This window comes from Rhipicephalus microplus, chromosome 4 (genome assembly GCF_043290135.1).
Source record: "Rhipicephalus microplus isolate Deutch F79 chromosome 4, USDA_Rmic, whole genome shotgun sequence".
In the NCBI taxonomy this organism is placed as follows: Eukaryota; Metazoa; Arthropoda; class Arachnida; order Ixodida; family Ixodidae; genus Rhipicephalus; species Rhipicephalus microplus.
Genome location: NC_134703.1, coordinates 13,255,118 through 13,280,770, shown reverse-complemented (window position 1 = coordinate 13,280,770; position 25,653 = coordinate 13,255,118). Strand labels below are relative to the sequence as shown.

The window sequence follows — 25,653 nt, the reverse complement described above, 5'->3', positions numbered from 1 at the left end:
CTAAGTGTAAAAAAGGTATATCTTGCGTTAAACTATTTTAAGACCCATTACGTTTCTAAGGCGTTCTATAAAAATCAAGTTTCCTAAAATGTCGTTTTGCTACCCATTCACATTCGAATTACACCATTTGGTGCTGCAATGAAAAATCACCTTTGTACCTGAACTGGAAGCGCACAAAGAGATCTTAAAGATTAATCATTAGCGTTTTCATTTTAGAAAAAAAAATAGTGGATTTTTTTTGCTATATTCCCATTTGGTCATAAGGCAGCTTTCTCAATGCAGTTCCTCATTGTCCTAAAATGATGCACACAAAGGGTGAGTTCTTTGAGATAGCAGTCCTCTAAATGACTCTTAATGAAAGACGAAATTTATCATCCTAGTTTTGTGTTTCATTTTGTCTGCAAAGTTGTTCCCTGTTCTGTCGTTTTATTTCGTGTTCTAGTTACACGTTTCCGTCGCCAACCAGAGATGGTTGGGCCAGTCTAAGGGCAAACGTCTAAGAGTCTTTTGAGTGCGCGAAAAAATTTAGCTTGTAGCAAAATACAGCGCTTTCAAAGTGACACGTCCACTGATATTTTGGTGTTTTTAAGTAAGATAACGTAGTACGAACATACGAAGAGATGTGTTAAAAAGAGCGCTATATAAGACTTGAATAGTTCAGCATAAACAGCACCTGCTAAAATTCATCGTGACCAGCCGTTCAATAAGTGGAGTAGTTCGTCAATTCAAATGATACAATTTTTTTACTGAACACTCCTAGCATTTTAACGCTCCTTGCTACTTTGTTGCTTTGTCTTGAGTGCAACATCACTATTACCTCGCCCTGAATAATATATTTTGGCGTATAGTATGCCTGATAACCAAAAAAAAAAAAAACAGGAACAGGCCTTGGCATCACCATTGCGCGCAGACACGTACTCGAAGCACCGCAACATTTGTTTTTATTGTTACGCTCGACCCCAAAAGAACGCCACAAAGTTGTGAGCTTCTTTTTCATTTGAGCACGTCAAGGCTATTGAACTTTTTTCATGGTGTTGTTTTTTTTTCCTTTAAGCCAGATTTAAAGAAGACAAGTTATAAATTTGGCGGAATAGAAGAAATCGTTTATTTCCGACCAGTGAGCGCTTAATGGTGCTTCCTATGTTCTGCTTTGTTTTTCATTGCTCGACCATTGTATCTGTGGTTTGTCCCTGAAGTTTCGCACAAACTTCGCAGACAAGCGTTATCACGTCCTCGTCGCCGCTACGGGTGCACATGCCAGGGCACATTGAAGTGACAGCGTACTTGTCGTATGTTGCGACACGACACCTCAGAAAAAATCGAGTGAGAGAAGGAGGGAAGAGTAACGGTGCTTCGGTAGGTGATGTACTGCGTTCGAATTGTGTTTGTTTTTCAAGTTATACTTTCTCGTAAAAAAACGTGAGCAATAAAGCCCAAAGCTGCTTGACGTCTCTGCAGCCTCAGTTCCATCTCCGTGTTTTCTTTTTTTTTAAGCCAACGCAGCGCATTACGCTGAGCAAACCGTCCGTGATGCCGCAAGCGTCTCACGCTTCTGCGCATGAGGACGCGCAAAAGCGCGGAACTGAAACCTTTCGAAAAAGCTGAAGCTCAAATGACGCGAAACGTGACCTGTACGAAGCTGGCTCGACGGAAATGAAAAAAAAAATTGACTATAAAGAATACGCGAAAAGAACGCGCTGAATAAGGCTGCACCACATTTCTCGCTCAAATTCACGCAGCGTGCAGAAGACTCACGGTGAAAACAAATATGTACGGGGAACCCAGAGTGAAAAGCGATTGTTAATCGTGTTTGTTTTCGCCAAACGGATGCCTCTATTCAAAAGTCACGTTTCTTTTTGCAAGTGGATCCTTACCGCCACAAAGAAAGGATGCACAACCAGGCGCGCTACCGCGAGTCGGGCGAACAAATGCGCGTGACAAAAAAGAAACTTCGATTACCGGAGACGATAGCTGCACGGCTGCCAATTTTACCTTCTCGGCGACTCTAACAGACCAAGTATAGACAAAAAAGGGGAGATTGTACACCGTGGGAGCAGCCGGGGAAAAGGAGGGTTTACCTCGTGTTTTGCCCCCTCCCGAAATTTTCTGTTTTGCACATGTATATATGCACACACATATACAAGCTCACAATTGAAGACGCATGAAGGGTGGTGAAACATACCTCGCAAGCATTTGTGGCTACACCCGTCCTGTAAGTTGTTTCGCGAGGGGCCGTAATTTATTCTCAAACTAGCGTCCGTTTACAGAACTATGTCAAGAAGTAGAAAATTCCTAATGGATACGGCACGTGCAGGGACACCTACTGCGTTATCGAGTGAATTGGACGGTCATGCGAACAGGAACACGGAGCACAGTTGCCGTTGTGCGTATTTAAAAAGGAGCCAAAGCTGAAGCTATAAGTAGCCGAAGGAGCCACACTATTTAGTTTATGTAGCCCAACAGAGTATAGAACCGCTATCTTGAAGGCAGATATGCAGGGAAGAATGATTCCTTAGGTCCTGAGGAGCAAACAAATGCAGTCATAAGGAGCACCCCTGACTTGCTCGGCTACTCCTGTGTTGGAGCCGCGAGGTCATCCACTCTCACACGTATCATCGGGACTGGCTTGGACTGCTCTTTCAGTTTAGAGCTGGTGATCTCCAAGTATTTGCTGTGGTTGAAGCCCTGTAATACAGGGAACTGTGAGGTCATGTTAGTTGAAACACGGAATTCTTTCCTGCGATCCGAACAATGAGCTTCTATCTGTGTGTGCGGCCTTCTATTCAAGGAAACCTGTCGATGGGTACGGATTTGTTCGTAGCATCCTGATCATACGAGACCATGTCGTACTGAGGGTAGTTTTTAGTATTGTACAAGAAGCATTAACATTCTTGCTAACCAAGCCCATAAAAATATTATCAGGCACACTTTTTTTTTCTTTTTCGTTTGGTCTTCAAGACGCGGAGAAACTGCAGATAAATCAATAAATTACAATACATTCAGGGCGGTTGTGTGTTGCTAATGTAAAATAGGCGGTCGTGCCAGATACAGGATGATATTTTAACAATCAAGTCACCAAGTAGAGTATCAACACTGCACATTTAATTATTTTTTGAAGCAGCTGTAATGATGAATGTAGTGGGTCATGCATAGCTTGGAAAACACATCTTCAGTGCTAAGCACGAGACTCTCGCGCCGGACGTTATCACTGCTTTCGCTGGCTAGGCCTACGCTCCTACCTAGATTCAAATAACAGTTTTGACTGTCCCAGTTCTTTATTATACAGCATATATATTTGACATGTGAAGTAGGCATAATACTAGTCCAGCTTCAGATTGTGAAATGTGCTTGAAGATGAACAGCGTAGTTTCATTCTGTTTGAGACCTCTCTTTTATTTAATATTTACTAGAACATGCACTGTGAATAACAAATAGAAACTTGCGCATAACATGAGCATAAATTACGGGCAGTGGGAGGAGCCTGTCAGTACGTTCTAAGCGATACAGACGTAACATCGCCGCTGAATATTTGCAGACACGCCGTTTATTGCTTTGGGCTGCCTCTTTTCGCATCATGCTGCTAGTGCAGGGAAGTACGCCGTGCGTGTCGGCTGACATGACAACAAAGCTTAGGAACAGTGGGTGTCATCTCCAAATAATAGAAAATAGCTACTTGATGAGCAAAAAACAAATTCTGAAGCAGCCAGAAAGAAGCCATAGAGCTAACTAGAACTTTTCATCGCCAGACAGGGTCGCAAAGTAGTCAATTTAGAACGAAGTATCCAGCAACGGCACCCCCGACATGCACCACATGATCACAGTATGTCTTGCTATATTAAACTCTGCTGAACAATCACCCGACCGTGATGTAGTATTGAGTAATTTAACGACATTAATGTGTAACGCTTGTGTACCTGCAGTATGTTAAAAGTGTATTGTGTGTTGCTTGTTCTTGATTGCGGTATTCTCTTGTTAGCGCGCACATGGTGCATGATATGAGAAAAAGATTTGTTGTTTGTACGTGTATGCAAAAAATGTGTATCTGTGGTGAACTTCAGGTGAAGAAGCCTTGGGCAGGCGTATAAAGAGACTTTTCCTTCTGACTACTACTACTACTACTACTACTACTACTACTACTACTACTACTACTACTACTACTACTACTACTGGTGGGGGTGGTGACCACCACAACCACGACCACCACCACCACCTACATGGCTTTCCTTCTTATTGCTCCTCTTCCTTCTTATTTGCATCTTTCTAGATTTTTTGGTCACGGTCAAGATGATTTTAACGTGATAGCGTTAAAAAGCTCGTTTCGCAGAAATTCAGGCGCCGGTGTCGGTGTCGATCCGAAAATCACTATCTTTGCGTGACAAAAATCGACCATCTTGGCGTGACTGAAAAATCGAAAAAGATGCAAATAAAATGAATAAATTGGGTCTGAGTGGCAATCTAACCCGGGTCGTTTGCGTCGCAAGCGAGCGTTCTACCACCCAGCCAAGCATCTGCTTGGAAATGTAGTCAAGGTAACTATCGTGCTTTATAAACACACGTGTTGTATATACATGCTTCACAATACAACAGGAAATATTTCCGCAATGATGCGTGATGCAAGCGTACATTGCCATCGGGTGTTAGAACATGGTGTTATCATGATGACTTCATAATTTAAAGCCCGTCACCCAATGCAAAAGGCACACAAGTTACCGTACCTTTAAGGCCATCTAGTGAGTGCATAGAAAGGTAGAATATATTTCGCACGCTGTTTGAAGTACGCACAAAGAACATGATATCACTATCGCGCTAAATTCTTCAAGGTGATGCATAATTGTTTTCAAATTTTTCACTCACAACCAATGATGCTGACGCCAGCACTTTCGCTGAAAGAGCTCCTTAACGCTATCGTGATTACTAGTACAACTCACTACTGAAAGTACAGTAAAATTACATCATATTAGCTACAGAGCATCGAAGCTCCATGCCGCTACTATCGGGTTGATAAAATTATGTTTTTTTTTTTGCTTTTTAGTAAGAGTAAAATCAACGCTAGTTAGCAATGAAATATATAGATTTCAGAAAAATAGCATTGTTTTTCTATGCTGCTAATTTCAAACAAAAGTTGAGCCTCGTCTGCATTCATTTAAGTAAATTCGCGTGCTGATTCGGCAACTTTTCTGCCGGGTATGAATAATTGTACTTGCCTAATGCCTAACATGATAATGTTATGATAACAATAAAAATGAAATTCAGCAGCAAAACTTTTGCAATAACATAGCAGTTTGGGTTTGCTATTTAGTTTGCCTCTTCTGGTGTAATCGCACAATGTTCTTTTTGCTAACAGCTTTAACTGCTTGATTCTTGTAATTGTTTTTTTTTATTGCAGGTACTTTTCCTCATGACAAAGGCGGATGAAGACATCATAATGGATTACGACAGCGGTGCGTATCATTTCGCAGCGATTGCGATGGAGCGCAACTTTTTGCAATTGTGATTCAGGGCACTTAGTTTACTTTATTCTGAGCTGCTGTGCTTGTACAATTAAGCATGAGATATCATGAGTATGCAAAACAGGGTGCAATGCTGAATAAACAATGTCGGGCCTTATTTAATGTCTTGTCCAAACATGCAGGCTAAATGCATATTTATATGAAAACGACAAGAACAATTGACGATGGTACACTGAATCAGAAATGACATAAATGAAGAGGCAAACGCCCATTCTAAAAAAATTATGCGTAGAGCCTACTTTTGCAGCAATATCAACGTGAAGTAAAACAGTGTTATATACATTTAGGGGTGAAAGCTAGAAGCGCAAGGATGCAGTAAAAACACTCACACAAGAGCATTTCTTTTTACTTTTTGCTTATTCTTGCTTGCTCAGCCCTCTGAAAACTATAAAATACCAATAAGTCCACATACCAACCGTGGTACAAATCCATTCTAACAACGGTTGCATTCGAGTTAAATGGTAGCCTCAGAGAGCAGGGCAATAAAACCTGGCATATTGATTTAGCTAAAGGCCTGTGATTTTACCCCCCCCCCCCCCCCAATACTTGTGACCTAAATAATCGGGATTGAACGAACTCGACTTATATTTCCGACCACTTCCAGCAAGGGTAGACTGAGTCAATGAAGTCCTACTACCGTGCACGCCGTTCTTCAAGCAGCGCCAGTTATATCAGTAAATTTGATATGAGTGACGCACCGTAAAAATAGAACATGAAGAAGACAGCTTAACGACTTGTAATAAAAAGACACAGTTTCACCACGAGGGTGAATAAAGAAGTGCGATAGCAAGAAACCTTAATGTCATGCGAAGTGGCAGCTAACTCTTTTAGATCCGATCTCATGCAACTCAGCAAAACGCCGGTGTAAAAGAATGCGGCCGCTGCAGGAACACTTTTCGGACAGTATCTTCGCGTTGAGATCGCTGCACACAGCCGCCCACTGATGGTTGTCGAGATAGCTATATAGCGTGCGCGCTAGCGTTGGTGAGATCGTCCGTAAAATGAAACTTCACAGTTGCCGCTCGAACAACAGCCTCCCCCTCGCGTCTTTTCATGCTCATTATAGCCGAGCGAGTTGATTCCTTTGCACTTGAGCATTCGACAGCGGGTGCAACCAGCGTGGGGAAACTATCGGATGCGCCCTCCGAGCGACGTAGACGAGCTGGCTCGTTTGACCTCTGCTTCAGCCGCGTTCCTCGCCCATGCTCACGCACTATCACCCGCGGGTAAGACGTAAAATGCGCAGGTGGATCATTATTATGGGCTTTTCTACCGCATTAAAACATTCGGAGATCACCGTGAATGTTGCCGACTACAGATGCGACTCAGTCACCATTACGCCTCATGCTAGTAGACTCGGTCATCTTTTGTCGACAAATAATAAACCATTAATATGAGGACGGTGTCACGCATGGAACAATAATAGGTTCATGTGATTTCATTATCACCAACAGTTAAATGCTTTAAATAACTGAACAAGCTGGGCACACATGCACGACGACTCACAAACACAGGAAACGCCAAGAAAATGCAAATATACACTGAGGGAAACATATATACGCTTTTAATCATGAGTCCATGCCAGCGTATTGACTCTTGTCAACAAATACATTTCAATAGGCTTGCTTTTGGTAAGCACGTAAATAAGTCATACATGTCTTTTTCGAATAGCTAATATCGGTATCAAAGGTCATGCTTTTGTTCGCTGAGTTCCGATACACCGTGCTTTACACAATGGATAATGTTCAACATAAAATCGGATAATTTTAACAAGAAAGTTCTTCATGGTGAGGTCTATTGAAACTTATACTCCACCAAGAAAGTGACGTTTAAGAAAATGCACGCTAACAGATAAAAAAAATTCTATGAATACGTTCCCACAACTAGAAATTAACCTTCGACCTTTTGGCCCGCCACGACGTGTAGCCAGGGCTCTGTACCACCTGAGCTACCAACGTAGATGCGCGACACTCTGCAAGCGTGTCTCAAAACTTACTCAAGTTTTGTGCAGGCGTGACTAGTTAGCAGGAGAAACGTGCGTGGGCTTAAATCATCCGACTGAGCTCGCACAGGGCTGATCTTGCTGCAGGGATTTCACTGAACACCGGAGGCGATGCGAGAACTCCAGTATACCTCGTCGAGTTAGTATATATAACTGATGCAGCACAACCACCGTGAGAACAGACATGCACCGACTGAACACGTAGCGTCTCACAAATTCCTCTCATCGTTTGTTTTTCTGTCGTTCACACTATTATTCTCAGTACAAAGAGGGCGCTGAAAATTATCGTCCACTCAGTGGCGTCTCTCGCAAACACCGCTGCTGTCACTGGCGGAAGTTTTGGCGTTCACACGTTCGTCGGGCTCGTTGCGGGGCGTAAAACTCGGGCAGTGTTTGACGTCACCACCCTTTCTATCGCTACGGTGACACTGCAGCTCAGCCGAAGATGCCTTCAGTAGCACATATAGAAAACAACTTGAAGTGCACTACTGCCTATCTCGAAGCGCTGCTCGCTTCCGAGGTTGTTGTACATTACTTTCGTTTCCCGCAAATTAATTTTAAGACCCACCTTTCTGCTCTCCTTGTCTAACTCCGTTCAACTTGTAAAAGACTATGTCTACTTAGGGCAGGTATTAACCGCGGAGCCGAACCACGAGATTGAAGTACCTAGAAGAAAAAGAATGGTGTGGAGCACATTTGGCAAGCACTCTCAAATTATGACAAGTAGATTGCCACTATCCCTTAAGAAGAAGGTATATAACAGTTGTATCTTGCCGGTACTTAGCTACGGAGCAGAAACCTGGAGACTTACAAAGAGGGTTCAGCTTAAATTGAAGACGACGCAGCGACCAATGGAGAGAAAAATAGTAGGTGTAACCTTAAGAGACAAGAAGAGAGCAGAATGGATTAGGGAACAAACGGGGGTTAAGGATATCGTAGTTGAAATCAAGACGAGAAATGGACATGGGCCGGGCATGTAGCACGCAAACAGGATAACCGCTGGTCACTAAGGGTAACTGACTGGATTCCCAGAGAAGGCAAGCGAGTTAGGGGAGACAGAAGGTTAGGTGGGCAGATGAGATTAAGAAGTTTGCGGGTATAAATTGGCAGCAGCAAGCACAGGACCGGGTTAACTGGCGGAACATGGGAGAGGTCTTTGTCCTGCAGTGGACGTAGTCAGGCTGATGATGATGATTGTGATAGAAAACAATTAGCGAAACATTTCTTTACGTACGGCAAGCACTTTTGGTATCTATCTATCTATCTATCTATCTATCTATCTATCTATCTATCTATCTATCTATCTATCTATCTATCTATCTATCTATCTAGCCGCTTACGTTTGAATGCATGCTCTCGAGGTCACCCCCTAAACTAGGCGTGAACCGAAATTAGCACGGGTGGGTAAGATAATGTGCCGAATGAGACGCGCTTGTCAAGACTTGACTAATGTCACAATCCCGTCGTGTACGTCGTAAAAACCTTCCCGCCAGGTAGGGGCACATAGCCACGGGTGGGTATGTGCCAGTGGTATGTGGACATATGCCACGGGTAATTGACACTTCGCATCCTATCTACCCAGGAATGACGAGAGCACATATCGGCAACTTTGACGCATGAGCGTTAGGAAAAACCTGGAATCGGCAGCGTTGACCGGATGAATGCACCGAATGAATGTCAGTATCCCAGCAGGAATGTAACCCAAGTGTTATGTGTGGCAATCAAGCACTCCACCAAGGAGCCACGCTAGGACTTGAAACTACTTTTCAAATAGACATTAATGTTCGTGAAACGTCAGTTGCGGTTGCGGTGCTGGCTATAAAATCTTATAGACTTTACATATGTACTTGTATAATACAGCCATTACGTCTGGCTAACGTCAATTGCAGTTAAGTTCTATGCGCTGAGGTTGATTTATGTAGCAGTTTCCAAGGCTACCATCCTCGAGAACACCAGCGCTTCATGTAATCTTATCGTATCTGGTGTTACTAACACTGATGTTCTTGTTGGCACCATTGTGCAACTTCAAAGAACTATTTCCACAAACATCTTCAACTCTTCAATATCTTTTGCGTGTGCAACAACAATACATATATTTAGCGTCATTACATGACGTGTAGATCGATAAAAAATTACAAAACGGTCACCTTCACTCCGCATTCTTCGCATAACGTCTGTTCCGAAGGTACGTGGGATCGGCTGAATTTTCGTTACTTGTTATGCTTGCTATATATGCTCCGTTCCAGCTCTTTTAGGTCATATTTGATCGAGATTCACAAAACGCTGTGTACAGGTATGTGCTAAAAACTTCAGCTTGCACAACGGTTCAGTCGTGATCATGGACAATATTCGTCGCGATGAAGATGAGCCGCTACAGGCGTCAGCGCGAGGGCATCCAGGTCAAGCAGTGGTGTAGCTGCGAAACACTAATAACGTCTCACATATAACTACACTGTAAGCAATACACGTTTTGAATACACGTTTCACATATTGAATACACATATTGAATACACGTTTCATTTTCTTGTTATGCCAATTCCTAAAGCAGACGAATCAGGCAAGTTTTTCATTCCTCGGAGAGCACCATAAATGGGCCTCTGCTACGATTGCGCTCAACTTATTTCTCTAAATACGTTATTTACTACTTACATAATCTAGTGTAGCGTACCAAAATGCGTTAAAAAGAAAAGTAAACTATACCACAAAAACATTGCATGCAAAAATTTTCGTTAGTGTGCAGTTTAAATGTTCTCCTGAGAATGAAGGAGAGAGCTGATGAAGAAGGTTGGGGGAGGGGTAATTGAAAGACATACTTCTAGTTTGCTACCCTTCTGGAAGAGAAGTGCGAAAAGGGCATATTCAGAAGAGTGAAGACAAAAATTAGGTGGGAGAAAAAGAATTATAAGAGTTGTGAAAACAGAGAATAAGAGTTCTTTGAATATGTGGGAATTTCAGGCACATAGAGAAGCTTTCGCGTCTGCATTTCAGAAATATATACACCTGTCTAAAACATGTGTCTGCCATGAAGATTTTCTTGATCCGTGTTACTGCATTAGCTGAATACTACATTGTTTCTTTAAACATGATGCTCTTACAACCACACCTTTAAATGTAGGTAATAACCTGGTCATTTTGCGTTGGTATCGGGCATAGGCCTTATTTTGATGCACGGAATACTTCCCTTGTCAAGTTCATTGTGCGAAGAAAACTTATTGCATATGCATAAACCTTACAGGGGTATAACGTTTGGCAAGACCTCTTTTGTCTGTAATTTCCATTACGTTCATTGTTGGTTTGCTGACATGGTTAAACGTTGTGTAAAAATAAAGTTGAGTGTTAGGTGCTTATTCTTGATTGAAGTGCTATAGGTCGAGAATATCAGATTCTGTCGCTCTGGGAAGCGAAAAACTCTTACATTAGAAATTTTACAAGAAGTCACACAGCATAGTCCTCAACAAGCACATCTCTATGTCCTAACTACTTGTCTCAACAGCCTTCAACATTGCACACAAAAACGACCTGATGATTCTTAATGATGAGCAGCCAACCTTCTTGAAGAATGACTGATGCAGAGCCTTAGATGTCAGCATGATCTCCACGCGCCTCATGTCTAAAGCAACTTGGTTTGCTGACATCCAAACTGATGGCAGTGACCACGTGCTCACCTACATCTCATTGGGCTGTCATACGGGAAACACACGGCGAAGGGTGGACCCACAAGAGTGGAAGCTTGGGCTAGTTGGTGCGTAGTCATATTTGCAAGATTTTTCAGTGCGCGAGCATCAAAAAAATGTCAGGGCAGACAGAAACAAGGGTAGACTTTTTGTCTACGCTGTCCCTTTTTCCTATGTTCGCAACCTGAAAAAACTTGCAAAAAGGGTGTACCGTTGCACTAAGTGGGAGGTATGTAACGCGGAAATCGCAGCCTAAGATCCATTTGAAATGACGTATGATGAAATTGTGGCTGTGCTAAACCGAGCCAAACAAAGCAACACTAAAGTTCTATAACCACCTCGAACTCACTCAGCTGTTGATGTGGAGAATGGGTGGCTCCAAGCAATCCGTTGCCGATCTGAAAGACGTGCTCTTGAAAAATTTTCTACAAATCGCATTTGTGAAGCCAGGCAAATGCAAAGGCAAATTCAGTGCCACCTGGACAAGCTATACAGGATGCAATGGTGGGCCCTATGTTGTAAACTTGACGCTAGAAAGTCGCTGTCAAGAATATGGGGTATAGTACTTACCCAAAAACCCTGTAGACCCAACTCAATTCTTTGAGCGCAGTTGTTTTGTCCTATAAGAGCAGTGAGTTGAACAAGGTAGAGGCTTTCTTCTCTAAGATCACTGCAGTAGCGGCACCAGCAACTTTGCCTTCAGCAGCACAATTCGTTTTAACGCCGCCAAGCACCACTGAGGTGCATGAATGTTTTTCGATCATGGAACTGCTTGATTCTTTGTCACTGGTGAACAGAGCGTCGCTCCTGGACCTGACTCTGTGAGCTACGAGGACTTAACTAATTTAGACGAAAAGGCAAAGATGCGTCTACTTGCCATATCCAATGCCAGCTGGGTGATGGGGCATTGCTTATGAACAAGAATGCATACCCTCGACAAATGTAATGGTTTAGAGAGAGCTGCAGCAGCATCAACGATGTGATTAGTCTCAGTCGCTCATCATAATTCAACAGTTTGGCTGGGAACATAACTATTGACCTATTCCTAGACATCAAGGGGGCGTTCGATAACGTGCTCACGAGTCTGTCCGACACGCCATGAAGTCTGTTGGAGTAGGAGGTCGTATATACCGTTTGATCTGAAACTACCTAACAGAGAGATCAGTCTACATGTCAACAAAAGAACGCGACACAACCCCACACACAGTACTTTGACGTGTTCTTCAAGGTGCTGTAATAAGTCCAACCTTATTCAACATCTCTCTCATTGGACTAAACAAGAGGATCCCTGCGTCGGCTGAAATCTCAATATACGCAGATGACATTTGTATATGGAGGAGTGCTCGCAACAGACGTGTTCTGATGAAAATTGCAGAAAGCTCTCAATTAAAAAAAAAATTCTTACTCGCACAACCTCTAACGATGTCACCAGAAAAACGTGCCACCGTTGCTTTTACGATGCATGATGTCTTGCTGTACGTTAAAAATAGCGCATTCTGCCATTCAGTACGTGAGAAGTCTTGAGTTTGTGCGAGTGACAATTGACAGGCGATCACGTGGACTCTCCACGTTCAGATATTAAAGCAAAAACTTGAGTCATACGGGAGCATCTTCCGCTTGTTATCAAGCAGGAAGGACCTGTGGCTGCTTTTTTAATGCCCTGCTGCGAATGTATACGGCTCTCTGCGAAAATCGTCTACGTTCCACTTTTTCTGCATTACACGGCAACCATTATACAAGCACTTACTACTTCTTACGAGACATGATGCTCAAGCAAAGGCACTGAAGGTGTGCCATAGCCTGCCAAAAATTACATCAAGCACCGAAACTTCTAATGAGTGGGGATGCCTATGAGCTCCCGTATTTCTGCAGCATAAGTTTCTTACATGGAGTCAACTTTCGTTATGCCACCAGTGTTCCGGATCACCCGCCTACTTCAGACAACGGTGTTGTAGTGTGGAGCTTGCTCTCGCTGCACCATTAAAGGGCCCTGAAACACTTTTTGAGCATGGTCAAAAAACTCTGCTGATCGGTAGTAGAGGCTCCCGACAACACGCGAGCCAGATATTATAGCACAGCACGCGGCCTGGAGTTCGCAATAAATAATCAAAGCCACCTGAAATTCCTGTCTATGCTTTCGATAAATCATGTTATATGCCCAAAAATCACACGTCAATGACCCATCTATCAGTCATTAGCTGATTGGGACACGGCGCGCTCGTTCGTTACAGAGATCATCGCGGGAGGCCACTACTTACTTGTTCACGTGCGCACGCGCGATCACACTGAGAAGCCGCGCATTCGAAGAAGAAAAAGAAAGTGCTCAAGGTCGCGAAACACGCCTGACGTTTTTCTGTCGCCCTGCCATTCCTCCTTGCTTAGCTTCCAGCGCTTTCGTCGTAACGAGAGAAGAGAGAATGCAATTGCAGCATGCGACAAACATTCTTAACTCCACTCGCACTGAACGGATGCCTAAAAATGTTGTGGCACTGAATTCGTGAGGCAATAAGCGCTTCCAGTGAACTGATTCCATGGTTACTTGAAAAAAGTGTTTCATGGCCCTTTTAAAGCGCATCAATGCATATGGAGCTATCGTGGAAAACTCCTTCGGCGGCCATAGTCAGTTTTGTGCCTGGGTTCAACAGCGAGAAATGCACACCCGGACAGGCCCTCACGTACTTCACTCTAAAATACGCGTAAGGCAGCTAGAGATCTCACCTTCATATTAAAAACAACGGCTCTGTTACGCGTGCATCATCTGTTGTTGGAGTCTGGATTCCATCTACCAATGTCAGCATCTCTGATACTCTGTCACTGCACCTCATCTGGGCACTGAACAGGCTGCACTACAGGCTGATTCAACTATATTGTGGTTTAGACGGCTGAGTCCTGGGTCATCTTTACTTCCTCAACAGTGGCGCTGCAGTCGCTGAAGCCTCCAAACACGCAGGGTCAACTCGTCATGGGCATCAAACACTTATGCGAAAAAGCCTGCAACTTCCATTACCACATTGTTTTGCAGTGTATACATGCCCACTTAGGAATACAAGGCAATGTTCGAGTACATGACGCTGCCAAAGCTGGACATGATGCTTCGACAAAAATTATCTAGCTACCTTTCTTGAGGCAAGGTGCTGTGACATTTCTATTGGCTAACGCTCATTGCCTCTAGCGATCCACCTGGAAAGACGCTAGTCACCAGTATGGGCCTTTGTACAAGATCGATCAGTCGTGTCACTTCGGTATGCCCGAGACCTCAACAGGCAAGACGAAACGTGCTTACACCACATCAAAAGAAAAAAAAAACGTCGCATATATCAATTACTTGAGGAACAAAATCGGACTGTCCGACCCACCATTCTTTGTGTCCAATGTTATGTCCTAGAAGATATCAATCAAGTCCTCTGTGAGTCCGTGATGTACACACCAGAGAGACAGTTTCTTAGATGGCCTTAAATCTACAACGGGACAAGATCTATAGGAGTTGACACAAATTCTACGCCCATGGCGAAGCAGCTACAGTGCTTTACATGCAACAAGAGTGCTGTTTACACTTTTGCGGGCCACAAGCTAGATATAAACATCCTAAATCGTATAGTTCACGTGCGTGGCGACATGTGTTATGCATTTATCAGTGTACATATCAAAGTCGTCACCCAGTACCTGTAGTAGCATGTAAGGCGGAAAACCATCCAAACATCTTTAGCTCTTCAATGAAGTATTTTTCTTTCGCTCTAAACAGTATCTTTATATAGCGTTATCGATTACTCAAGAAACAAAATTTTGCGTGGAAGGCGCAGCACAGTCACAGCGAAAGCATAAGAGCTGCCTTTCTGAGAGTTTTCTAAACGCTCTTTGGATAAATGCTAGAAGCGCACTTGCTGGGTACTCACTGCGCCATTATATTCATGATTTCTGCATAGTAGGACGCTATTAACTTTGCTTTCCTTCGTCATTTTTCGGAGAAGCGTGGTATCCGCTAAACACTTTCAACAAATTTTGTGTTGGATTCAGTCGCTGACGATGATGAAGAATTATCCTGAAGTGGGTATGTGCCACAGTTCATAAGTGATGAAGAACAAGCCTTTGTAATGTGTTGAAGCATTGGACGACCCACTCGTTACACGATTCGCATTGTGAGATGCCTGGTTATTTCATTGCTGTGTTTAAAACGCTTCATTACTCATAGTAACGCGATTCCTTTCCCGACATAACGCCTTTCTAGGGAAAGTTTGCGAACGAATCCCAAGCACCGGCGTGGCTCAACGGAAAAATACTGGGCTGGCAAGTATAGTGGACCAGGGTTTGAATCTCACTGTGTCGCACATGTCTTTAATGTTTCTTATTTGAGTTTTTTTCTTATTGTGTGCCGTACTGGTTACGAACACCGGCAGCGGCGGACAACTACGGTGCTTCGTGTGACCTGTGTTGTGATCTCATAATAGCGTTCGCTGTAAAAAGAAAAACACGTGCTGACACGTCCCTCAAGTTCCCGTTATTGGCATTTTTATACAACTGCCACAAGATGAGTGAAAGCTTTTCTTTACATATATTTACGTAACTATGATACCGGGATAGAAAGCAACCACGTAGAAGGCATGTTGGACAAGTATCGTGACATCACAAGTTTGAACACGACTTAGTGAACATCTTCGTGAAGACTTTGAACTTGCCGTTACCATAGGTTTTCAAGACTACATGGAAGTTTAATGAGAATAAGAGTCCACAAGGTTGCAGATGTCGTTCCTCTTCGGAGGGCAGGCATCTATGCGCCACGTCGCATGACTTTGCGGAAGCGCAGCGAAAGATTCTGAGGAGCTGCATATCAGCCAATGTCGGCTGATAAATATTCAGCAGTGGAGAGAGTACTCAAGCTGCACCGGAGAGAGTGCGCTCGTCCGTTGGTGCTCTTGCGCATGACCAAAAGCAAAAACGAATAAATAAATTGATCTCGCCTTCACTATCTTAAAGGAGACAAAAACGAGGCGTCGTAAAGAACCGCGCGTGTAAGCAGGCGCCAAGCGTCGGCACTTGTACTTGCCCTACATCGGCCCGCCTCCGCAAATTCGCCTGCATCCACGCACCCGGAAGTTTGGATGATGCGTGCCTGATGGCACAGCAGTTGTTACTGTGTCCTTGGGATGATGCATAAAGAGAACAAAAGAGCATCTCTGCATGCATGTGTAATGCGATCTGCAAGACTTAATGGTTGAGGGTTAAAGCGAGTTCATAAACAGCAATACCATGCCTGAGCTAAGACGAGGCCGAGTTGAGCCACTCAGTGACAAAAAAAAAAACCTTTTGCGTTTGGTGCTTTCGATGATACAAGTCTTTCTTTTTCATTAAACGTGGTTGAGGCTTTTCGCTCATGCATTTGATGTGTTGACTTTTCTGTGGGTCTCTAAGAAGCTAACCGTGAGCATTGTGTACTTTCTCTTAGGTTGGTATGTGTTGTAAAGCACAGGAGATGTCTCTTTTTGCTTTAAACCTATTTTATTTATTTTAATACATTTATGAAAGTGGCGAACAGATAAATAAAGTGGTACTCTTCAGAATGGATACAGTAAAACACTAAAATAGAAGACATGGAGGTGAAATATCGTTAACGCACCAAATAACGATGAAGATCTGCGCATGGCAGTACCGACGGAAAACGCCACGGTGCGCCACACTGTAAACAATCGTCCAGAATAGGCGTGGTCGCACTTACCGTTAGGTACCACATGTACATACTGCTCCCTTGCATGTACGTAGGCAGATGCATACCACATAACGGGGGCTTGTCCAGACTCGTAATTAAACGCTCAAACCTCCACTAAAAAGCCATGAACATCTATGAGCAATCAACTCAGGGGAACAGACACTTCGAACTGGTACACGCAAATCAGTACTTATGGCTTACGTATAGTAGGAAGACACACAAAAGACTAGATTTAGAAGCAATCCTGCATAGCAAGTAAAGAAATAAAAGCTCTGTAGGGTCGCCTTTTATCACATACACATGAAAAAGGCACTCGCTTGTGGTTGCCAGGCAGTATACCATGGATGTGAAATCCTTTTCTAATGATTTTGACCTTTCCGCTCTCTGCCCACTTGAAAGATATCCTCGGATCATAGTTGAATAAAGAATGAGATAATGAAGAATCATATAGTTCAATATATACCAGGTCATATTTTCAAATTCCCATAGATATGTGGCTGTTACTCTTGCGTAAAAAAAATATTTTTCAGACTCAGACGTAAAGGTGTCCTAACAAGGATAATCTGAGTTTGCGAACTTATTTGAACATCAAAGTACACATGTGTAAGCCCACATTTGAAGAGGCAGAAAAAGAAAGGAGAAACCCCTTAGACGCACGTCCGCTTAGCTACCCTGCTCTGGGGAGATGAATAATGAATAAAAGAAATGAAAGGAAAAAAATCGCTAACATACTAGATGGCACATATGTCGGTGTCCATCACACACTTACATGAAGAAATAAATTAGGCCGACTCTAGAAGCAGTAGCAAAGCATGCGTTGGGTGAAATGTGGTGAGAAAAATGTGAAAGTTTGTTTTACGTAGTTTTTTCGCGTCATTAATTATGGTTGAGGCTCTTAGATGTCGATGTTAAACAAATACTTGAAACGTAGGTCCTAATTGCACCCACGAAACTTTCGTGGAGCAAGAAACAAAACTTCTCAAACTTTGTTTGCACAGTACGCTCTCATCCTATTTAGACTGAACTTCATACAAGTTTTAAAGTATTCAGGCTTTTTATTGTTCTGCCGATTCGGTATGAATAGAAGCTAAACTACATAAAGGGTTCTTTTATCAGGCCATTTATTGTTTTCTTGCCTTGAAGGTGTTGGTTGATTCAACAGTAGGGCGTGTTATCGGTTTCTGTGAAGGATTGTGACAAGATTGTTAGCGAAAGAAAGGGGTCTGACCATGTCTCAAAGGCGGCTTGCGAGGAATTCCCAAAATGCAGCTCGTTGCACACACAGGTCAATGGGCGTCGATATGTGCTCACTTGTAAGGAAAGCAGATGTTTACCTGGTCTATGCGCATGACCACAGTACTTTATTTTGTTTTACTTGCTTTTCTCTGGCCTCCTTCACCTAGGGCCTTTCTACCCTCACTCACATTCCTCTCCAGGCAGTGGCATTTGGGCACTCTTACACACACGAACAGGCTTCTCTACTGTAAGAGTTAAGCTCTTCTTTGTGAAGACTTTCATGTCCGGGGACCGCCGTAAATCGTATAATGCAGCGAGGTTTAGCGACAGCAGTGGGTAGATACCTTTTACGGATATGTACCACTCCCTCTATTCCATAATCCCACCACTTCTCCTCCCACTTGAGCCGCCCACATCATTCAACCCCACTGTACGCCACTAGCCTCGCTGTCTCATCAACTTCCGTCAAGAGGAGCTGGCTAAGTTTTTTTCATTATAAAGCTTTCTGTCTTTCTTCTTGCCTACAGTTCATGAACTGTGTAAATTAATAGCGTGTATTTATTTCAGCTTAAGGAGACCGACAACTACCAGAACATGAAATGAGATGACTGCACGGATCGAAATATTGTCCCTTCTAGTGTCTCAAACCAACCCTTTCTTTTTTCGCGTGAGAAGGAGATTTTCATTTTCATTTATTCATTGAAAATCGCGAAAAATGGTCCGTGGCGTCTCCTCCTTTCTTTCTTTCTTTCTTTCTTTCTTTCTTTCTTTCTTTCTTTCTTTCTTTCTTTCTTTCTTTCTTTCTTTCTTTCTTTCTTTCTTTCTTTCTTTCTTCCTTCCTTCCTTCCTTCCTTCCTTTCTTCCTTCCTTCCTTCCTTTCTTCCTACCTTCATTCCTTCCTTTTCTTTCTTTCTTTCTTCCCTTCTTTCTGCCTTCTTTCCTTCCTTACATATGGCATAGTGGGTACCCAGCAAGTGTAGTTGTAGCAGTTACCCAAACAGCGATAATAAAAGGCTCTGAAAGGCCGCTCTTCAGGTATTGCTGTGACTGTGCTGCGCGCTCCTCGCATGCCTGGCATTTTCTTGTATTGAAGTGGTCACGTACCTACGCACACTTATAATCCCTTCCATTAACACAAATACTCATCATCTCTGTGACCCCCCCCCCCTTTCCACTTCACCACCACATGAAGTAAAGTAACGCTATATACGTACTTACACAGCCCAGTTTTCTGCATATGCCATTGTTTCTTTGGATTTTGACAACCACGTGCATTGAGGCGTTGAGAGCATTTTGATACTAGCGAAATTTTCGCTTGTTTGAACGCATCCTGTGAGTGTGCCCTAATTCTTTCACGGTCAATTCATTTACCACAGTCTACGCATATATGTTTTCTCTTTGACATTTTTCTTCTCCATCGCACAGCTAACATTATCGCAGTTGTTAGACAAATTATTGAAATACCAAAATGACACGGCCTAGTTCCTTACCAGCTTCTGTATTAATAAGACACTAACATCGATTGCAGTGACTATCAATACACAATGAAGCAAAGAACCGCAAAGGGAAAGGCATTGGTTGTATACATTTAAAAGACAAAAAATAATGTCTCAAGTGCCTTGCCTTGCTTCATTTCCTGTTGAATTTCATTACGGCTGTGTTCAACAGGAAAAAAGCCCTTAATATGTTCTTAACATAGCTAGTACTGCTCTGACTCTACAGCAGCCTATAAGGGTAAAATAGAAAAAAAAAGACAGCTGGTTACGTACGACCTATGAGCCTGCACAAATAAAATCAAGATATACCACTATAATCAGTGCCCACGCTTAAGGTGGTGAAGTTTGCACACCTATTGAGTTGGTTTCACAAGGTGCCCGACTTTGCATAAAACAACACAGCTGTCAGGGACATTCGGATCTATTGCAGACGTGGGGCTTGTTATTGTAGGCACTATCAGGTGAAACGATGTTACCAAAACAAAGTATAGGTGATGCCCGAATACAAGAAATATTAGAGAAGACGAGCCATCTCTCGGAATTCTCGACTCTAGAAACATTTCCATCGCCGAGAGGGCGTGGCCAGAGAGCATGCGTGTATTCGGGCGTCTCGCTGCTCCGGACGTTTCCGATCTCTCAGTGAGATGGGTGGCATTTCCACATTACCCTAGCCACGGGCTCAGCCATCATTCTATTTTTTTTTTTATTTCTGCGGTGCCGAAAGCGAGAAGAGCTCGTGGCGACCGGCCTCCTATGTGCACCAGTGCATCTTCGCCAAAGCCCCGGAAGCTTTCATTTCTCCCCGTATCTTCGTAGACAAAGGCGCGAGGTGGCTGCGTTTCGGAGCGAGGTATTTGTCCCGAGCTGTCACAGCGGTGTAGAACGAGACGGCCACATACCCGATGTCCCTTTCAGGTACGCGGCAAAGAGGAGGCATGCGTGAGTGATGTAGTATCTAATGTACGCGCATACACTCGAATGTACGAGCCGGCCTTGCTACCTTTTCTTGATGTGCGCACGTCAGTTTCCACGTATAGAGGCCACGAGAGGTGCGTACAGCGGCCTTAGCTGCTTCTCGGGGTCCGCCTCGTCTGCGAAGAATGTCGCGCGAGAAAGGGCACGTGGCTGAGCCCGGAAACGTGCACTACAGCTCAGTGTTGTTTCCGCCGGAAAGCACATAATCGCAGTGATGCTTGCAAAATGGATTCCCCCATTCCTGAATGTATCGCATACAACCGGAAAACAGAAAAACGCAGAAGTGATCTGCTCTTGAACCTGTCTAGCAATATAGCTGGTACATCTACAACCGATGCGAGTGCTTCTCTATGGCTGGAAATAAGTTGGGGCTGCCACTGAAGATGATGGTATAAAAACATCTGGATAACGGAGGTGGAAACGAGTGGGCACGTTGCGATAATCCCAACCGCTCTATTGCAGTGGTTATGGAATTTATTGTTCTGCTGAGTACGGGATCACGGTTGTAATCCCTGCCATGACTGCTCCATTTTCACGAGTCGAATTGCAGTGGTGTTCAAACGCAATTTATTTGTGGCAATAAAGAATTCAAAGTAGTCCAGCCGAGCCCGCAGAATACATTGCAGCATCGCTTAGAATTCATTTGGTTTTTTTAGGAAATCAAATCGTATACTTTCTATAGATATTCATTGCGTAAGACGTTTTCTCTGTAAATTGAGATGTCAGGAACACGTCAGTAACCGGACACACACATGATAGGGTTGTTAGAACAACCTATTCAGAATAGCCGTGGTGAGTTCAGCCTTTCTCTTGGTGAACCCAGCGTTCGCTTCGATCAAAGACGTTTCCAAACTTGCCTTCACCGGTATAGCGTCCAAGATTTTTTTTTTGTTGTTGTTGTGGCATGACAGGAAAGTAGCGTCATTACGTAGCGCCAGCTGGCATATCTGGCGTCTCAACGCAGCGTTCCAGCATTATTACATTACAGATTATACCACCATCACAAGCGTACTTGTACATCATGTGCACATAGCCTCGAAGAGTGCCGAGGAATGCACGTGGATTAAGTGCGTTAGCTTCGTCCGTAAATGCTTCACCGTGTACATAGTATGTATATTGAAATATAGGGGAAGCTGCATATACTGAAGTTGTCATTATGTTTTCATCACACGCGCTTATTCGAATGTTCTTAGAGCAGCTATGTTGTTTGATGGTGTCGAGAAAGTGCTTAAGAATGTTCACTTTAATGCGTGACACCAATTTCAGGGTGCCTCGAAAGCGTGGCACTGCATTTGTTTCGGTTAGGCAGCAGCAGTGGTTGTCACCTCGCGGCGTCTTCAATAAGGTGGGCAATGAAAGGGGTCGCCGCTTTCTAAAACTACCTGTTTGAATTCAAGACTTTGCAAGACAGAGCCTCGAAGATAATCATCAGGTAAGCTAAATTGAATTCTTATTAACTCTTGCTTTGTATAGTAGAACACTTTGAAGCAGACTTATTGAAGGGTAGTTTGGTAGACACTTGCTATAGTGAAAACCACAAGAAAGCTTCTGCTGCTAGACTGACTGAGCAAATGCAATGTCATTGTGTTCCCACATTCTCTTAGTTGATGATCCGAATATCTATCGAGTCGGCCAGTAGAAGAAAGAAAATTTTAAATTTACTGTTGAAACATTCTTGCGAGTATGTTGGAAAGCGTTAAGCAATTTCGAACCAGCTTGTTTTGCTCTAGCGAAGAAAGAAAAGAGACATATCATGGGCGTCGAATACATAAATACCTATTACTTGTCAATATCCATAAGTAAACCTATTCAATATGGTAGTAAATGTATTGAAAAAAAACATGAAGCTGAAATTTACAATTTCACTGAAAAAGATTGATGTGTCAAGCTTGGTCTTCTGTTCTACACACTGATATCCCTGTCACACGAGAACGTTTAATGTCATTTGCACTCAATGACATTTACATTTAATGAAATTAGTTGGCTGTCACACGGGGACGTCTAATTTCATTCAAAGAAAATGACTTCAGAAAACCAATGAGCTAGCCGAACTCATTCGAGTGAGTTTTCTTCGCAAAAATGTACTCTCGCCGGAAGAGAGCCGCGAGCAGATTACATATGGAAGGGTTAATAAATAATAACAAGTATTACTATGGCTTTATTTGCAAGTATTGTTTAAATTATTTGCATACAATTCTACTGAGCCGTTAGAAAAAAATTTGAATATTCTCGTTCACAGCGACATTCTCAAAAACGTCGCCGGCCATGTTGGCCATGTCAGCCATGTGCTCGGGGTGTTTACGCTCGCCCCTAGGCTGTCAGGTAGCCCCCAGCTGACTCGTAGAAGCCATGTCTCCCATGTCGTCAACGCAGGTGGATAACGGCACGCAGCTTGCGTCAAAAAAAAAAAGGGGGGGGGGGGGTCTGTTGGACAGAAGCTGAAACTTTCACTAAGATGAGATAATGGGAGGACTACTTAGGAGAGCTGAGACGTGCCAAATGCAACGCGAAGGCTTACGCTTCTTATGCGATCGGCGCGTGATGTTGCAGCGGCTTCCTCGCACTCTACCATGTCAGCCTTATTGAACGTTTGTCGCATGACCCCAAGAGTGATAGTGGCTCCAGTCTCGCCTCGACTTCGTATGAGCTATGACCTTTTCTTTGGATACCTAAAAAAACTGTAAAATAACCTTTCATCCTCAATTTCATCTATGTGGAAACATTTTTTATAACCTTTAGTATACATAATAAATTTATTGCACACGCTGCGACTGTTTTTTGTTCAGTCCCACCTTAGCGAAATTGAAATCGCCATCATTTACAAATAACATATCTTCCCGTGTAGCAGCACACGTCTCCTAACGTCATTCGATGTGTCGAATGTCATTAGACTCAAATGATATTTCTCGTGTGACAGGGGTATACGTTGCATTTGAAGGTCGATATACCCCCCCCCCCCCCCTTTCACACACACACACAAAGAAAAACGTTCAACTGCTAATATTGATGAAACGCGGAATCTGAAAAACCTCGTTTTAACCTCGAACTTGTCGATAATATTCATAGGTGAAGTGACCGATGTGGTGTTTCCAGGAAACTGTGATTCGTATAACTTACATAGAACCCTTTTTTTCTTGAGGGAAAGCAGTTACATGTAATAGAAATATTTTTATTGGTGAGTCATGTCACTTGCGCCTTGTTTGACAAAGCACGTTTTGTCTGTCTGGCAGGGTCAGTAACTGTAAATCAATAACTAGCAAAAATCAACGTCTATAAATAACAGGAGAAACGTACGGGCATAATTGCGTGCGAACATTTTGCAAGTAAGTGCATCATTCCTAGATACTGAATTTAGGACTCTGCTGAAGTGAAAGCGCCTCACGAATAACAGAAACAGACACCGTGTTTAACCGGACATGAGTCAAGCTCTATTTTGTTAACCTTCGTAAACGTTTCTTGTTAATTTAGGTGAATTAAATTATGAGTGGACTCAGTCACTTGAATCACCTAGCCTCGATACGTGCTTCTAGATGTGTCGTCTTCAAAATGCCTTGAAAACGAGAGTAGATAGGCGTATGTTCCAAGGCGGTTTTTCTTTTTGTAAGTGTTCGTAAATTGTTCAAGTACCACAATTCTTTCGTCTTCCTTTCAGGCCCAAACACGAACGGCATCTCACAAGATGGGGACAGCAGTTCGGCGCCAGGCGCTAATCAAGAATTTGACGCTGACGTGGTTCCTCTTGCCGCCAACGTGACGGGTCTCCTGAACCTCACGAGCCGAGAAGCGCCCATACAGTTCACGCTGCCGCTTCTAGGCTACGCCATGCCGCTGCTCCTAGTCGTCACTATTATCGCGAACACGCTTATTGTGGTTGTACTCTCACAGCGACACATGCGGACGCCCACCAACATAGTGCTTCTCGGAATGGCAATCTGCGACATGTTGACCTTGCTCGTCCCTTCCCCTTGGTACTTCTACATCTACTCATTGGGCAACTACGAGAGAATGATCACGCCAGCTTCGGCCTGCTACGCGTACAACAGCATGCACGAAGTGATTCCCAACTTCTTTCACACGTCGTCCATCTGGCTCACCTTGCTTCTGGCCGGTCAGCGTTACATCTACGTCTGTCGGCCAGCGCGTGCGAGGGACTGGTGCACGGTGCCGAACGTTACACGAGCCATGTGCTGGATCATGGCCTTGGCTTTTGCCCATCAGCTGCCCCGCTTCTTCGACAGAACTTTCGAGGATGTCCAGTTCCGGTGGAACGATGAGGTCTTGTGGGGCTGCAGCATGCGAACAGCGTCCTGGGTCAGGACAGTGTTCGCTGAGCACGCCTACTTTATCGCCTACTATGCTTTCAAGGTCATCTTTGTCAACACCGGTCCGTGCACTGCGCTAGTAGTGCTCAATCTGCTTCTGTTCAAGGCCCTCAAGCGCGCCCGGAACAAGCGATTGAGGCTTTTCCAAGAGCTTCGACGCAAGAGCGACTCCAAGAGACACAGGGATAGAAACTGCACCACGATGATGCTGATCATTGTTGTCACGGTGTTTCTTGTTGTCGAGATACCGCTCGTTGTGACAGTTCTTTTACACGTTCTTATAAACACCATTCGTGTTCGTACTGTATCCTACGAATCACTCAACATAGTCATCTTGTTTAGCAACTTTTTTATTATGCTTAGCTACCCCGTAAACTTCGCCATCTACTGCGGCATGAGCAGGCAGTTTAGAGAAACGTTCAAAGACCTTTTCCTCGTAGGATCTGTGATAAACAGACGCGAGAATTCTTCACGATACTCGATGATAAATGGCCCTCGTCCATCGGCCAATGAAACGTTGCTGTAGTAACATTTTATAGGTGAACGACCAAGTTGTCATGACAATGTGTGCAGTATCTTGCCAGAACTAAAAGCATTAGTGTGGTGATTGTGTATATGTTTGACTATGTCTTTTTCAGTGATGTAAACACTGGTCTGCAGTTAACCTCTGAGACAAAACACAACAGAAAAAGAGAGTAGTAGGATATTGTGCGTGACACTATATCGAAGTAATATAC

General features: G+C 43.6%; 1 protein-coding gene across 6 annotated transcripts in view; it reads left to right on the top strand.

Moving 5' to 3' along the window:
* Positions 1–25,653, top strand: part of LOC119171634 (Sex peptide receptor) — a 239,765-nt gene that overhangs the window by 192,542 nt on the left and 21,570 nt on the right. For 3 of the 6 annotated variants that reach the window (XM_075892196.1, XM_075892197.1, XM_075892195.1), the window contains 2 exons: positions 5,387–5,441; positions 24,247–25,530. In XM_075892196.1, the coding sequence (XP_075748311.1) occupies positions 5,399–5,441; positions 24,247–25,442 (1,239 nt within the window). In that variant the 5' untranslated portion in view covers positions 5,387–5,398 and the 3' untranslated portion in view covers positions 25,443–25,530. Of the gene's footprint in view, positions 1–5,386; positions 5,442–24,246; positions 25,531–25,653 lie in introns of those variants that run through there. The other 3 variants (XM_075892198.1, XM_075892199.1, XM_037422421.2) reach the window with 1 other exon arrangement.